This window comes from Caloenas nicobarica, chromosome 3 (assembly GCF_036013445.1).
Source record: "Caloenas nicobarica isolate bCalNic1 chromosome 3, bCalNic1.hap1, whole genome shotgun sequence".
Lineage (NCBI taxonomy): Eukaryota > Metazoa > Chordata > Aves > Columbiformes > Columbidae > Caloenas > Caloenas nicobarica.
The window spans coordinates 22456435-22470447 of NC_088247.1; the positions used below are offsets into that span (position 1 = coordinate 22456435).

Below are 14013 nucleotides of genomic sequence, written 5' to 3' on the forward strand. Positions count from 1 at the left end.
AGATATTTTTCTTGCATGTGTATATTTATACACAACCTTCCAACTCCTAATTTTGCCTAAGCCAAGTTAAACTGGCTTTAACCACACCCAGGGAGTTTCCTGCAGGCTTTGAAAATGGCTGGAGGTAAATGGGCTAAAATTGCTTCTGTTTCAATTATAAGAATTACTTCAAGACAGGCAAAAATGGTGAATTGAAAGCTGTGGTGCTGAAAGTAACACTGGGAAATGAGCAGGTAAAATAAGTATTCAGTTTTATACTCAAATGTATCTTGATTTGGGAGCAGTTGTTACAAAAAGCAGAATCTTCCCAGACCAATTTTACATAGCAGCAAAAACCAATTTAAACCTTAGCCTCCTTTCCTCCTTTTAAATCAAGAGGCAGTTTTGTGGGGCTTTTCAACCTTGAATATATTTCATAATAATGCTGAGCAAGGAATTAGGTATTTTGCATGAATTACTGGTTGTCGGCAATAAACTTGCCTGTTGCAGGGATGCACAAATTCCTCTGGTAAAATCTTAGCAACAAAGGAGTTGATGAAAAAAATTCCCGCTAACTTATATGTGGCCAAGGTTTCACCCTTGATCTGTAGGTGGAATGCAAAAAAATGGTGCTTCCAAAGCTGCATATGTGGTTATAATTTACAGTGCGCTGCCTCTTTCTTGCCTGGGCACACCATCCTCTGTAATGTGTAGGATATGTAGAGCTGGGGAGAACCTTCTCTAAACTTATGGAGGGGTTTTTTCATGTTGGAAAAATAAGTTGTTTTGGAGCTTGATAATTTGCAAGAGTGGCTTAGAAACAGGAAGGAAATGGCTTTATCATTTGTGAAACATTTCGAAGTACAAAAAGAAACAAAGCACATATCTGCTTTGGAATGAAGCCAAGAGTTTTTCAGTGCTTTCTGTAGAGGAAAAAAAAAGTGAACACCCACCCCAAAATAGCCAGCAATCGAATGGTCAGGGGATGTGTGTGGGCTGAAGCAGCCAGTCTTTGGCTGTGAACTGAGAAACGCATCTGACAAACAGATTAGTGTGCCCTCCCTCCCACTTCACCAGGAGAAACCCTCCATCAGACAATTCTCAGCTGGATCAACTGGTAGCCAACATTTTGTTAACCACCAAGAAGCTAATCCTATTTTAAAAGACACCGTGAGTAACCCTCACAGGACCCATTTCTGAGATGAAGTTGCTGTAACTTGTCATTCGTTATCCAGACACAAACCAAGTGATCAGTTCTTGGAGAGCTCTGTTCTGATGAGTCCATCATTGCTGATCTCAGAAGCCCAGTTATTTTTGTGTTCCAGCTTGTACCCACTAAGGACCTCCATGAAAGAGTGGTATTAGCTGTGGCTATTGATCTAGTCCTTGGTTGACTATTAAAATTTCTTCTTAATTTGGCTGTTTGTCTTTTCTAGAACATCAAAGGATGGAAGCAGGCTCTCTTTAATTATTTATTGATTTGCTTTTTTGGCTTCCTTTCCTGTGCTAAGAATGTGGTCTTTAATGAATGAGCCTAAAATGACTTCTGTTTGGTTTTTCTGTGTGACAGAATTTCAGATGCCAGGTTAGTTTATTTGCTTTGACACTCTCATTGCATCCTTTTTATCCTGACTTATTAAAAGCTTATAAAATATTCATGGTGCAGACAAAATCGACTCAGGTGACAATTATTGCATGAAATTCAATTCATGCCTTATTCCCAAGGCTGGAACAAGGATATTTGTAAGAGCATAATGAAGCTCCAGGAAGAGTATGTATACACTATACAGGGCAAGTCCATCTGTGTAAGTAGTTAAAGCTTTCTTTATGGCCTCGATTGAAGACTATGGGTTAAAGTCCTAGAGCATCTAAGAGCTGCCTGAATGCCTGCTGTTAGATGTTGCAGGTTAGTGTCCATTTTCCATCCTGCTTCCAATAATAAAATGAAATGTCTGGTAACTGTGTCTTTATGAAGCTGCAAAGAGCGATCATGGCTTTTAAAACTTAGAAAAAAGGTAGTTCACTTGAGTAAAAATATCCATCCTGTACAAGGGAACCCTCTCAAACTTTCAGCTTTTCACGACCTGGTAGTGGTAAATTTTTCTCTTGGTTCAAACCTACAGGGATAAATTTCAGAAATATTTGTAGTACGTTTTTCAGTGCAGCAGTTTCGTTTATTTAGCAGTGGAGTTCATAAATGACAGGTGAGTGGACTTCTGCCAAAAACTCAACTAAACTGCCAATTACTTCTAATCAGTCTAAATTGTGTTTTGCAGAAGTTATGTTTTTGTTACAGAAATTTGGGGCAAGAATTATTTCATTTGTGTTCTTTACAGTGCCAACACATTAATCATGGCTTTTGGCTAGATTTCACTGAACTTCTATTAATAATTCTTCTTCTATTAATCCAGCTCTTTCTTTGCAAGTAGCCTCATCAAAATCAACAATTTGATGCATTTAGGAACTAACAATTCTGGTGCTTAAAAAATTAGAATTTTTGTAGATGTTAGTAAGGAAAAAGGTGTATGCTAGCAGAAGAAGGATACAAGGAGAGAAGTGTTCACAGATTTCAGACATTGATTTTCCAGGTATTTGGTTTGAAGAAAGTGAAAATGCAGCTTAATGAAAGTATGTAGCCTGCAGTTCCAAAGAAGTGTTTAATTTTTTTTTTTTTTAAAATCTGCAAACATAGTCTACTGACTGTAATCTCAAAACTCTTACTTTGCAGTAATTTCTTTTCATTGTGTACAATAAATGTAATGATCTTTTCTTATGCACTGATTTCTTTTTAAGGGTAAGAAAGGCTAGATTGTTCTTTTAATTAGCATTCAGAACAGGCAAATAAGAGTGGATGAAAGTTGCATCTTTCCGTGGCTGGACAAACAGTAGTAAGTGCAGTCTTCCTCTGTTAAGTGCTCAAGGGCAATACACAGAAATCCTTTCATTGATTCAAATTACCAGAAGATTTAAAGGCAAGAGAATAATAAGAAATTTTATAGGAATGTGCAATATCTTGGGTTTATGTTGCATTTTCATGCAGTGAAGGTGAAAATTCAGAGACAAAGCAACCCTTAACATTTTCCTTGAGCCTTGAAATTTTATGCCCTTTAAGGCTTAAGGCAGTCTCCTAGCTTAATATAGTGAATGACGTTAAAGATAAGTATCCAATAGTGGCCTCAATCTGTATGATGCCTCCAAATAGGAAAATGTCTTTAGAAAATAGTTATTTTTATACATAACTGAGACTATAGGATTGATTTAAGAAGACTTGTCTTGTGCATATTTATTTTCAAGTTTATTGTGGATTATGCTATTCTTAGTAGCTTCATGTTGGGTTTGTTGTGTCCCCGTAGCAGACCCAGGGGAGGGAGGTGCTGGCGGTGTCTCAGCTGGCAGCCGCATGATGTCCACAGAATCACAGAATGTTGGGGATTGGAAGGGACCTCGAAAGATCATCTAGTCCAATCCCCCCGCCAGAGCAGGAACACCCAGATGAGGTTACACAGGAAGGCGTCCAGGCGGGTTTGAATGTCTCCAGAGAAGGAGACTCCACAACCCCCCTGGGCAGCCTGTTCCAGTGTCTGTCACCCTCACCGTGAAGTGGAACCTCCTGTGTTCCAGCTTGAACCCATTACCCCTTGTCTTACTGTTGGTTGTCACCGAGAAGAGCCTGGCTCCATCCTCGTGACACTCACCCTTTACGTATTTATAAACATTAATGAGGTCACCCCTCAGTCTCCTCCAAGCTAAAGAGCCCCAGCTCCCTCAGCCTTTCCTCATAAGGGAGATGCTCCACTCCCTTCATCATCTTCGTGGCCCTGCGCTGGACTCTCTCCAGCAGTTCCCTGTCCTTCTTGAACTGAGGGGCCCAGAACTGGACACAATATTCCAGATGCGATCTCACCAGAGTAGAGGGGGAGGAGAACCTCTCTCGACCTACTAACCACCCCCCTTCTAATACACCCCAGGATGCCATTGGCCTTCTTGGCCACAAGGGCACAGTGCTGGCTCATGGTCATCCTGCTGTCCACCAGGACCCCCAGGTCCCTTTCCCCTACACTGCTCTCTAATAGGTCATTCCCCAACGTGTACTGGAACCTGGGGTTGTTCCTGCCCAGATGCAAGACTCTGCACTTTCCCTTGTTATATTTCATTAAATTTTTCCCCGCCCAACTCTCCAGCCTGTCCGGATCTCGCTGGATGGCAGCACAGCCCTCTGGCATGTCAGCCACTCCTCCCAGCTTGGTGTCATCAGCAAACTTGCTGGCAGTGCACTCTCTTCCCTCATCCAAGTCACTGATCAATATATTGAACAGTATTGGTCCCAGAACTGACCCTTGAGGGACTCCACTAGATACAGGCCTCCAACCAGACTGTCCCTGCAGCTGGAGCAGGTGGCACGGCTCCTGTCCCTGCTCCTGACCTGTCTGCAGAGCCGGTAGCCAGCATTATATTTAGATCGTGTTCTTGCCAACGCAGGGTTGAAAATCCTTATGCTTCAGGGGAGTTTGCTGCCCGCAGACCAGCTTCCAAAGCTGTGGTTGAGGGTGAAGGATCCGTAGTTTGGATACTGCATTGCGTGAGTTAAATAATCTGCAGGGGCTTCCCGGAAAAGTGACCCAGCCTGGTGCCTGTCATTCAGCCCAAGGGAAACATGCTGACCCTGTGTGAGCCAGTGTGGCTGTTTTGGGGAGAGAGGGAGTGTTGTTTCCACAAGAGCTGTGTAGCCGTCCTGCTCCTGACATAGAGTCTGGGAGTCAGGGTGTTAGCAGGACTTTGCAAGCTTTGTGCCTTTAAATAGACACCTGATCCTACCAATCAGAATACTTTTCTCAGTCAGTGTTGTTTTATAAACATATGTACTTATCCATGGTTAGGCCAAAATATTTCTGCTGCTGTTAAGATTTGTTTATGATTTCATAGTAGATCCTTTGTTCACTTAGCCATGTTTGCAATAAAATTTCAAGTGGTTCAGTGAAATTGAAGGCTCATGTTAGGCTTAAGATATGGATGTATGATCCAGAACTGTCCTGTGATTGATTAAACAAATTTTGAGTCTTAGGCCATTGTAGTGAAAGCTATAAATATTTTTTTTTGGCTTTGTCATGTGACCAAAAGCAAGCTGCAGGAAGGATCTAAGGTGTAACAGCAAGTCTGCTGCTTGGTGCGAAGCAAAACTGCCATCTCAGTGAGAGATTTTTGGGGACAGTGAAGCTTTGGTATTTGTCTTAGTTGTAGTGCGTGCTTATTAAAACTACACACAATGCTCTCCATCATAGCAGATGAACAAACTGGAATCTTAATTGTAACTACAGAAGGAGTGATAAGGTGAGCTAAAAGGAAATGCCTATGGTAGCACCTCTACATACAAAGCTGATATATGGTAACATGGCTATAATTTCTGGGGAAGCACTTCATAATTATCTGTCTGCAGGGACATTTAAAGCACCTGGGGCAGCAAAATGAAATATTGATGATGTATGTGTAAATAAACCACTCTGATTTTCAGAAGTAATGAAGACCCTAGGTGCACACTGCTGCATTAGTTGTTTTTACCATCTAGAGAGAGTGTCGCCAATTTCAATAAACTTGATTTTTCATAGTGTTAAGAAATAGCAATATATTTTAATACTGTTATATTTATCATGCTTTCCTCTTTTGACTGAGAGTGACATCTTTTTATTATACATAACCTTATGTTTTTATTTATTTTAGACAAGCTCTATATGGGACCAGGGCAACTGTACCATGATCTGCAGAACCTTTTGCATGACTTGAATGTAGTTGGTCAAATTAGTCAATTAATAGGCAGCCTTAAAGGAAACTATCAGGTAATAAACAAAGCTGGATTTATTTTTCAAACATGTTCCTGTTGTAAAGTAGCATAATTGTCTCTCCCTAGAATCTGTGCAAGATGTTCTTTAGCATTCTCTGTAAATAATGTAATAATTTTAACCTCAAGTAATTCATTTACTGTTAACTGTGTAGTGTTATAACTAGATTACGGCTGTCTTCTAATCTTGTTTTTCTTTATTGTTTTTAAGTGTAGGTGGATACTACAAGTGTCTGCATTTGCTCAGTAGCCGATAAGCTTATATGGAAACAGAATTGCATTTTGATCTTAAGAATTGGATTCTTGCAGTTAGACAAGGCAGTAGGAGGATGGTTGTTTGGAGGAACCTCTTGATGCCCATCTGAGCTCATAATCCTGGCTTTCGGGGAGAGCTGTAATTAAAACTGAGTGCAGATTACAAAAATATAAAAGGATTTTCAGAGGAGTTTTGGAAGTAATTTGTTTGGCTTTGTTCACATCCCTTTTGTTTAGTTTGTATTCCCACAAACAGATGTAGTACTTTAACAGTGAATTTCAGAATGAGTTCTCCACAGTCTTAAGACTTAAAAAAAATTTGCGTTTTACCTTTTGTTTTATATGCTTTCTGTATGCTTAGGCACAATTTTTGACTCCTACCTGCCACCTTAAAGGCTGTGAATATATACTTGTGTGTGTGAATACATATCTGAAAACTGAATTTCTCTGGGGATATCTTGGCTTCAGAGTCAAGGAATATAAATAAAACATAGCCTTTTGTGAAAATGCACACTGTGAAGGAATTTTATGGAAAAAGTACTTTTGGACAAAATTTCACAAGCATTTGAAGGTGAATTTCAGCTGCATTATTGTTAATGTGTGTATCACAGATGCCATAAGAAACTCACCTGTTAACATATACAAAACCTTTCTGCCTGTACTTCTAGTCAGAGCTAACGACAGTTTGAAAATTTAAAAGTCAGTCAATGTTTCCAGGTAGAGATGGCAAAGATAATTAGAAGAGTTTATTTGAGGAATGAGGTCATCTTGTCTATTTTGAAAAAGACTTCAATTTTCATAAAATTCTGACTGTGGAAAATCATTGTACTTCTGTGTATGAAGACTCATTACTATTGATGCTTTAAGTGTCGCTCAGGTGGGCTTTTACCCTCTGTTACCAAACACTCAGCTTGCAGCCACAAAGACATCTTTCATGATGGCTCTGTAAACATTTTAGCTCAAAGATACGAACAAAAACATATTGGCAGTATTATTTGCAGATATTTTCGTGAGATTTTCTTCAGAAACAGAATTTGTGGGTTCTGTATAACTACTCATTGAAACAAAGGGGTTGTGTGTACACCTGATGCAAATTTGCGTTTCTTAATCTGACAAATGCTTGGGAATGTCATTTGTGTATCATCAAACTCTAAGCAATGTGAGATTAAATCACCAGATAGAATATGTCAGCAATTTTTTTACAGATATTTTGGAAATGTGTTTACAAATGTGGCTAGATTATCTATGATTAAAATGTGGACTAATTGAGGGCCAGGTGCCAGGAATGTTTGTTACATGCAGAGATCACCTTAGTTAGCCTGTTGGAAATAGGCCAGTAGGCTGGCGCTGAATCTTAGCTTTTTTAATTTTTCAGAACTTAAACCAATCTGTAGCCCATGACTGGACCTCAGGTTTACAAAAACTGATTTTGAAAAAAGAAGATGAAATCAGAGCGGCAGATCGCTGTAGAATTCAGCTGCAACTTCCAGGAAAACAGGACAAGTCAGTAGTAAACTTGATTACGAAACTTTCTAAACGAGTTTATGTATTGGGCATAGATGTACCAGGGATGATTTGGGAATCTGTAGCTTTTCCGCCTCTTCTGTCTCCATAGCTAGCCTCTGACTTCTGCTCCCATGCCACCAGGCTGGGAACTTGCATGTTCCAGGGCAGTGTTGTAGTTTTTCTCCCATTCCACAGCTCTGTGTTCCAGATGCAAGAAGCAAGAGAGGAACCGCAGCAGAGGTAGCTAGCGGGGAACAGCCCTAGTTATGTTGCTTCAGCAAGGAGGGTGTTCTCATCGTACCATTTCACATAAAGTGTAGGAAGATGGGCATATGCCATATCACAGGCTGCATGCTTATATCATAGCTGTGTCTTTGTCTGAGTATTAGAAAATAATGAAATTTCATCTTGCTTGACATCTCTAACCTTGACGGTATCTCATACTCAATGCATTTAGAGTGGTGTGGTTTTTGTCTTGCAGGTCTGGGCGGCCCACTTTCTTTACAGCTGTGTTCAACACATTTACCCCTGCCATCAAACAGTCTTGGATCAACAATTTACAAATGGCTAAACTGGCCCTTGGTAATTCTTAGTTACTTAAATTTCCTATCAAGTTCAGGTAGCTCTCAATGTTGAGTGTAATTATTTTTATTTTTATTTGAAAAATGATTGTGAAAATCTATTTGCAGATGTTAAAACTGCAATACAGTACATAGTAGTGATTGTGTATCTCTACAAAGCAATGATGTTATGGATAGGATGGGGGTTTCATTATGAAAGAATATAATTTCTACAGCATTTTAATGAAGTCTGTGATAAACATTACTAATTGTTATGTCTAAATAAATAAGAGTGAGATACACTACAGCAGAGACAGGTGAGGAAGTTACTGTGTTACACTTTAATTTCATCAGATCTTTTGAACTTTGAACTTCAGGTTTAAATTTCTCAGTTTTAGCTCAGAATGATTTTAGCTAGGAGATATCAGTAAAGCTGTTGAGTTTATTTGTTTAGCTTTCTGAGAATGAAATAAGCTTTGGGTGTGGTTTTAATATAATGCAATATTTCTATAGTTGGCTATGTAAAACTCAAGGTTTTTTGGGGAGGTGTTTTTTTAACATAAATCTGCGGTCTTCAATGGAGGGATTAGCACAAACAAACCTGGCCTAAGTGAGAGCAATGAAGAATTTGCTGTCCTGTGATGTTATTAGTCTCCTGTGTTTGCATGGGGCAAAGGTTTCCAAAGATACATGGGATTTCGAATGCCTAAGTGGAGAAACATTGAGGATATGCACTTGCTAGAAAGCGAGTTTCACCAGCACATCTTCAAAACACAGTGCTTTTTTGGTATCTCACTGAAGGCAGGCAAAACCACAAAACCAAGAGAGAATGGATGTCTGCATCATTCCAGGAGGAGGATCCTTATAATTACAATAAGTGGTAGTTGGTAGTGATGTCACTTATACAGGCAGAGAAAGGCTATTTGCAAAACAGATTTCTGAAAGCCTGAGAAGAGGTTTGATGTGCCTTTTCCTCTTTCAGTAAACTGCTGACGGGATCATTAAGAGAACATCCTTAACACTTCGCTAGTGTTAAGCTGTTAGTTTTGTTGTCGGTGGTGTTTGTGGGGGATTTTTTCATCTTTTTCTTTCTGTTTGTTTTGGTTATTTACATTATTAGTATTTATGTAATCAACTATATTGGATTTTTGCTCATCGTTTTAAGTTGTCATTTATGCATATATGGCATAAGAACAGCCTGATTGGTATTAACAAATCCTAACAGATTTTTTTTTCTATTCCTGTAGTGATTATTCAGTGCAAATATTGTGGGATGTTTGTTTGTTCTTTCCATTACAGCGGAGGATAACCTGTTAGGTTGGTTCTGTGTAGAAGATGATGGAAATCAAATCAAAAAAGAGAAACATCCTCTTCTTGTTAGACACATGCCAGTGATGATGGCCAAGCAACAGGAGTTTAAGGTGAACAGAATTGTTATACGAAATCGAAGTTACTTTTCTCATGTGATATAACTGCTGAAGGGTACAATATTGTAAATACATCTATTAATTCACATCTATTATTTCTCAATAGAAAATTCACATCTATTATTTCTCAATAGAACCTTCTCAATAGAAGGTTCAGGAGGGTCACAGGAATGCAAAACACTGCAGTCTTTGAGGCACTAAGGAACATAGTGTTTATGTAGTATGGCATTTACTTCCAGATGTAAGCTCATCACCAGGTGAAAACAGAACTGCTGGGAACTTTTAGTTGGTCTTGAGGTTTCCAAGTGTGTGTTTGAGTTCAAAGTAACCTGGAGCTTACAAAGTGTAAGAATCTGGTCTCTGCGATAGCTGTCCTCTACTGGTAGAACTATACTGAATTCTCCTTAATTTTTTAATTTTCATTAGTGCACAGAGAGCAATAGTTTCAAAATAATTCTAAAATTTCAGTTTTAAGGGGTCTTTTAGAAAATGTAGTTCTATTCTGAACAATGACACAAAAAACGTCTTAATGGCTCATTTCCTAAAGTAATGTGTCAGTTTGAAGTCATATTGACCGCTGGCTTTAATGATAGAAAATAAGTACAGCGTGTCTAGACCAAGAGATGGGAGGGAAGGGTGCTGGATAATTTTCTTTTTTTCCTGTGCATCAGCAGGATTTTTTATTAACCATCAATCAGTTAGTGTTGCACAAAACCACTAATGGAGATAAAACTGTGTATGTATGGCCAGAATACCAACATTGAATTAGCATCATTGCATGGGTACTGCTTAAAGCAGTAGGTCTGCAGACCCTTGTTGCTAGGACAGCCTACACAGGAGGAACATTTAGCTGGCAGCTTCACTTCAGATGTGAATGCCCAGGCTTGGATGTTGAGGGAAAATAGCTGCTAGCTGGAAACGCATTTGAGATATGTAACAGTGTTAAATCCAGCTGTTCCTATGATACTGGTTTTGGAGCAGAGCTGTGGTTTACAGCAGCCAAAGTCTACTGAAAGTCCCCATTCTCCCAGACAACCACATCTTTATCTTATTAGACACTCTGCTTTGCCTGTATTGAATACTTTCTAAACTCACCACTGGTGAAATCGCCAAGCTAGTTTAATTTTTTGCAGAAACTTAAAATATTTACGTTTCCTTAAAGGCTATGTGTTTTAAGTCCCGTTGGTCCATGCCAGGACCCTTGAAGGCCCACGCTCAACTCCTGTAATTGAGTTACAACAGAACTTGTTTGTTTTGAAAGGAAAGTCTGTTGCTTGTACAGTCTTTGCCCTGGTCTTCTCAGCAGAAGACAGTGTGTGGCAGTGTTTGCCTGAGCCTCCAGGTCAACTTGGCCAGTTTTGTAGCTCCCAAAGATAACACAGCTGTGAGCCCAGCTGTCACGCCTGATGCTCCTAAGTCCTTGATATTACTGGAAAAGATGATCTAAGTATTATTGGTTGTTTTCTGCAGCCTCAGCTGCAGTTTGAGTGTCAGGCCACAGCTTGGGGTGGGAAGAGAAGCTTTGCTGGGCTGACCCTGCTTGTTGTGTCTCTGTGTGCTGCTCAGGCTGCCCAGTAGTGCAGGGAGCCTGTGACACTGTCTCCCATCACAGCAGGTTTACACCTCAGGCAAAGGGCTTCTATCAAGATTGAGAGCAGAACTGCCACGGTTTAACTGTGAAAAACATCATCGGTTTTGACTAAGATGCAAAGTAACACGGAGATGTAACAAACAGCCCGAGAAATACCCAGCATGCAAGCTGTCTTTTCTGTTCCTAGTGGTGTATTTATCTGTCACAGCTACTGTAAATCACCATTATAAGTAGATAGTTTCAGCATGTGTTAAATGAGACGTGCTAAGACTGGCATGGATAGCTCTTCTTTTTTTTTTTAAAAAAAAACGCTTGTATTTTTCTCATCTATCAGTTTCCATCTTTTCTCCTCATACCGAATTGCTTTGAAGACGTAACACTTTTACTACTGCTAATCACTTGGCGATGCCTGCTTACTTCAGGGGGATTTGAGAAAATCTTTGCACTTTTGAAAATGAAGTAAACTGGGAATTTACAACTCTAACTTACACCTGATTGCTTCCTTTTTTAGTTATTCGCTGTAGTGAGGAGTTTTTGTCAGCTTATGGAGAAGTTGTCTAAGTTAGTACTAAACAATTTATCTCTAGTACTGCAATACAATCCTAATGACGTTTGTGGCTGAGATGAGAACATTAGTGTGAATTATAGACAATCTTGTCTAAAAATGTAGTATCACACTTCATCAGGAACCTTTTTATTCTCTACAAGGTTATTAAGTGCTTTTATATGTTTTAAAGTGTTTACATAAGCTTTAGTGAGCTCTGCAATGGACATTCAGGAAATTAAGGAAAAGAGAACTCCATGACTGCTCATAAAAATGCTTCTTGTCAGAGCCCTGGTGCTTGAATGATTTTTCAGAGTTGGAATGGACTTAAATATAGATTGTGAGTCTGTAGCTTTCAGGTTTTTCTCAAATGGCCTGCATAATAAAATCATGAGTAGAGTTATTAATTTACTGACAGTAACATGATGACATGAAGTTGCGAGGGAATAGAAGTATTATGGATGATACTGTTGCATTCAAAATGAGTAAAGCACCTGGAGAAACAATTGAATGGGGAGAAAGAAAAAAGGGATGACGGTCAGTAGGACAGCCCCATGGTGTGCTCAGGGAGAAGCAGACAGCTTTACAAGTACACATCGTGGAGATGGTTGAGCGGAAAGTCTGCAAAAGTTATCTTTATTAGACCAGCAAGCTAAGGATTGGTTAAGAATGTAATATTGTTACAAAGAGCAAATAATCAATGGGAAACAAGTAATCATGATGCAGTGCTTCTAGCAGCTCTGCTAGAATAGCATGTTCAGGTGAGAAAGTTCTGCATTCTCAAGTATGGGGAGCGGATATAACTGCTTGAGAGATGCCGGTTTGAAAAGTGATAATAAAGAATTTTAAAACAAAAAAATATTATTTTGATTTTTAGAAAATTTATTAAGTGATAATGTTAATTTAGCCTAATGAAGGGAAGACTTGGGCATGGTCATGACATACATAAGCTTTACATGTAAAAGGCACTGCAGAAGGGAAGGAAGTACCTGCTGGCTGAGATGAAGAGTAACAGGCCAACGATTACAGTGAGCATGATGTTAAGTTGGGTATTTGGGAAAACTTAAAGGTCAGGAAGCATTTGAGCAGATCAGATAGAAAAATTTTACTCTTTGGCTTTATCTGTAAGAGCATAGATAAGGAATGTGTCAGGAGCAAGACATGTGCAGCTGACTCTGCCCATGGGAAGCTGGACAGACTAAACTGACTTCTTGCCTTCTGTGACTCTTTGATATCGTTACACAATTTAGTTAATTACAGACTAAATTAGGCAGAAACTGGCATATCTTTTTAATGTGGCAAGTGCTCTCTTTTACTTTTTCAAAGATTGAATGTGCTGCTTACAATCCTGAACCATACCTCCCTGGTGAGACGGAGTCAGATTCCTGTGCCGTGGAACATGGTTTCCTTTGGGTAAGTGTCATCTTTAAAAGCTAAAAAGTGGGTTGTCTGCTGTTTCTTTGCATTGTTTTTTATGACTCGCAGCAGGGTATGGATCTGAAATAAATTTTGAGTTGTTTTTGTTCTTTTTGGGTTTTGTTTGTTTTAACATAGATGTCTATAAAGGCTAGCTAGTAGTTCTGGCCATGTGATTTTGCTGTTCTCTGTAGGGTGTCACTTATGTGTGTGTGATTTGTTAGTGTGGCACAGAACAAATTCCAAAGTGCTGAGCACATTCAGGAGTTATGTGCTAATTCATAATGAGGGCTGCTAAAACCCATATGAGCTCACACTGTCCTATTGTCTGTTTCCATATTTTAAAAATGTTTTAGCCATAAATAATCTGTTTAAGTCTGTGCAGAGGAAAAAAAAAACCCTATTCTGGCATATTGTTATGACCTCAAATATGTAGATATTCCAGCAGACTTAAGTGAGATAGCCAATACTTTTTTTAAAGCTAATTATTTCAGTAACTTTTCTTCTTACTACAATACTGAAATTTTAAGAGAACCCTTGTGAATTAAAAGTGGAAGTTAGGAATACCTTTTGTCAGTGGTGGTCTTCAAGTGACCCATAGAATTTTTTTGTCTTTGCTATTTGTAAAAAGTCATCACAAATATATGCCAATAAAATCTTTATACTGCCACAAAATGTTTTATTTTTTTCTACTTGCTATGTTTTTTCATTTCATGTAAACATAAAGAGTTACTAAATAAAAACACTTATTGCTCCTTGGGCAGACATTTGTTTTTTACTCTTCTCAGGTCCCTACAATGTAGAGATTTGTGGACATATTGATGATATTTAGTTCTGGATCAGGGAGAAGCCTAGGATTCTGTATCAGGAACTTTACAAAAAGGATTATATTAATAATCCCT

General features: G+C 39.0%; 1 protein-coding gene across 6 annotated transcripts in view; it reads left to right on the top strand.

Annotated features, from left to right (window-relative positions):
- ARHGEF10 (Rho guanine nucleotide exchange factor 10) overlaps nucleotides 1–14013 on the top strand; it is a 118358-nt gene that overhangs the window by 73845 nt on the left and 30500 nt on the right. For all 6 annotated transcript variants that reach the window (XM_065630650.1, XM_065630652.1, XM_065630655.1 and 3 more), the window contains 5 exons: nucleotides 5695–5810; nucleotides 7443–7570; nucleotides 8055–8155; nucleotides 9433–9554; nucleotides 13022–13108. In XM_065630650.1, coding sequence (XP_065486722.1) covers nucleotides 5695–5810; nucleotides 7443–7570; nucleotides 8055–8155; nucleotides 9433–9554; nucleotides 13022–13108 — 554 coding nt within the window. The remainder of the gene's footprint in view (nucleotides 1–5694; nucleotides 5811–7442; nucleotides 7571–8054; nucleotides 8156–9432; nucleotides 9555–13021; nucleotides 13109–14013) is intronic.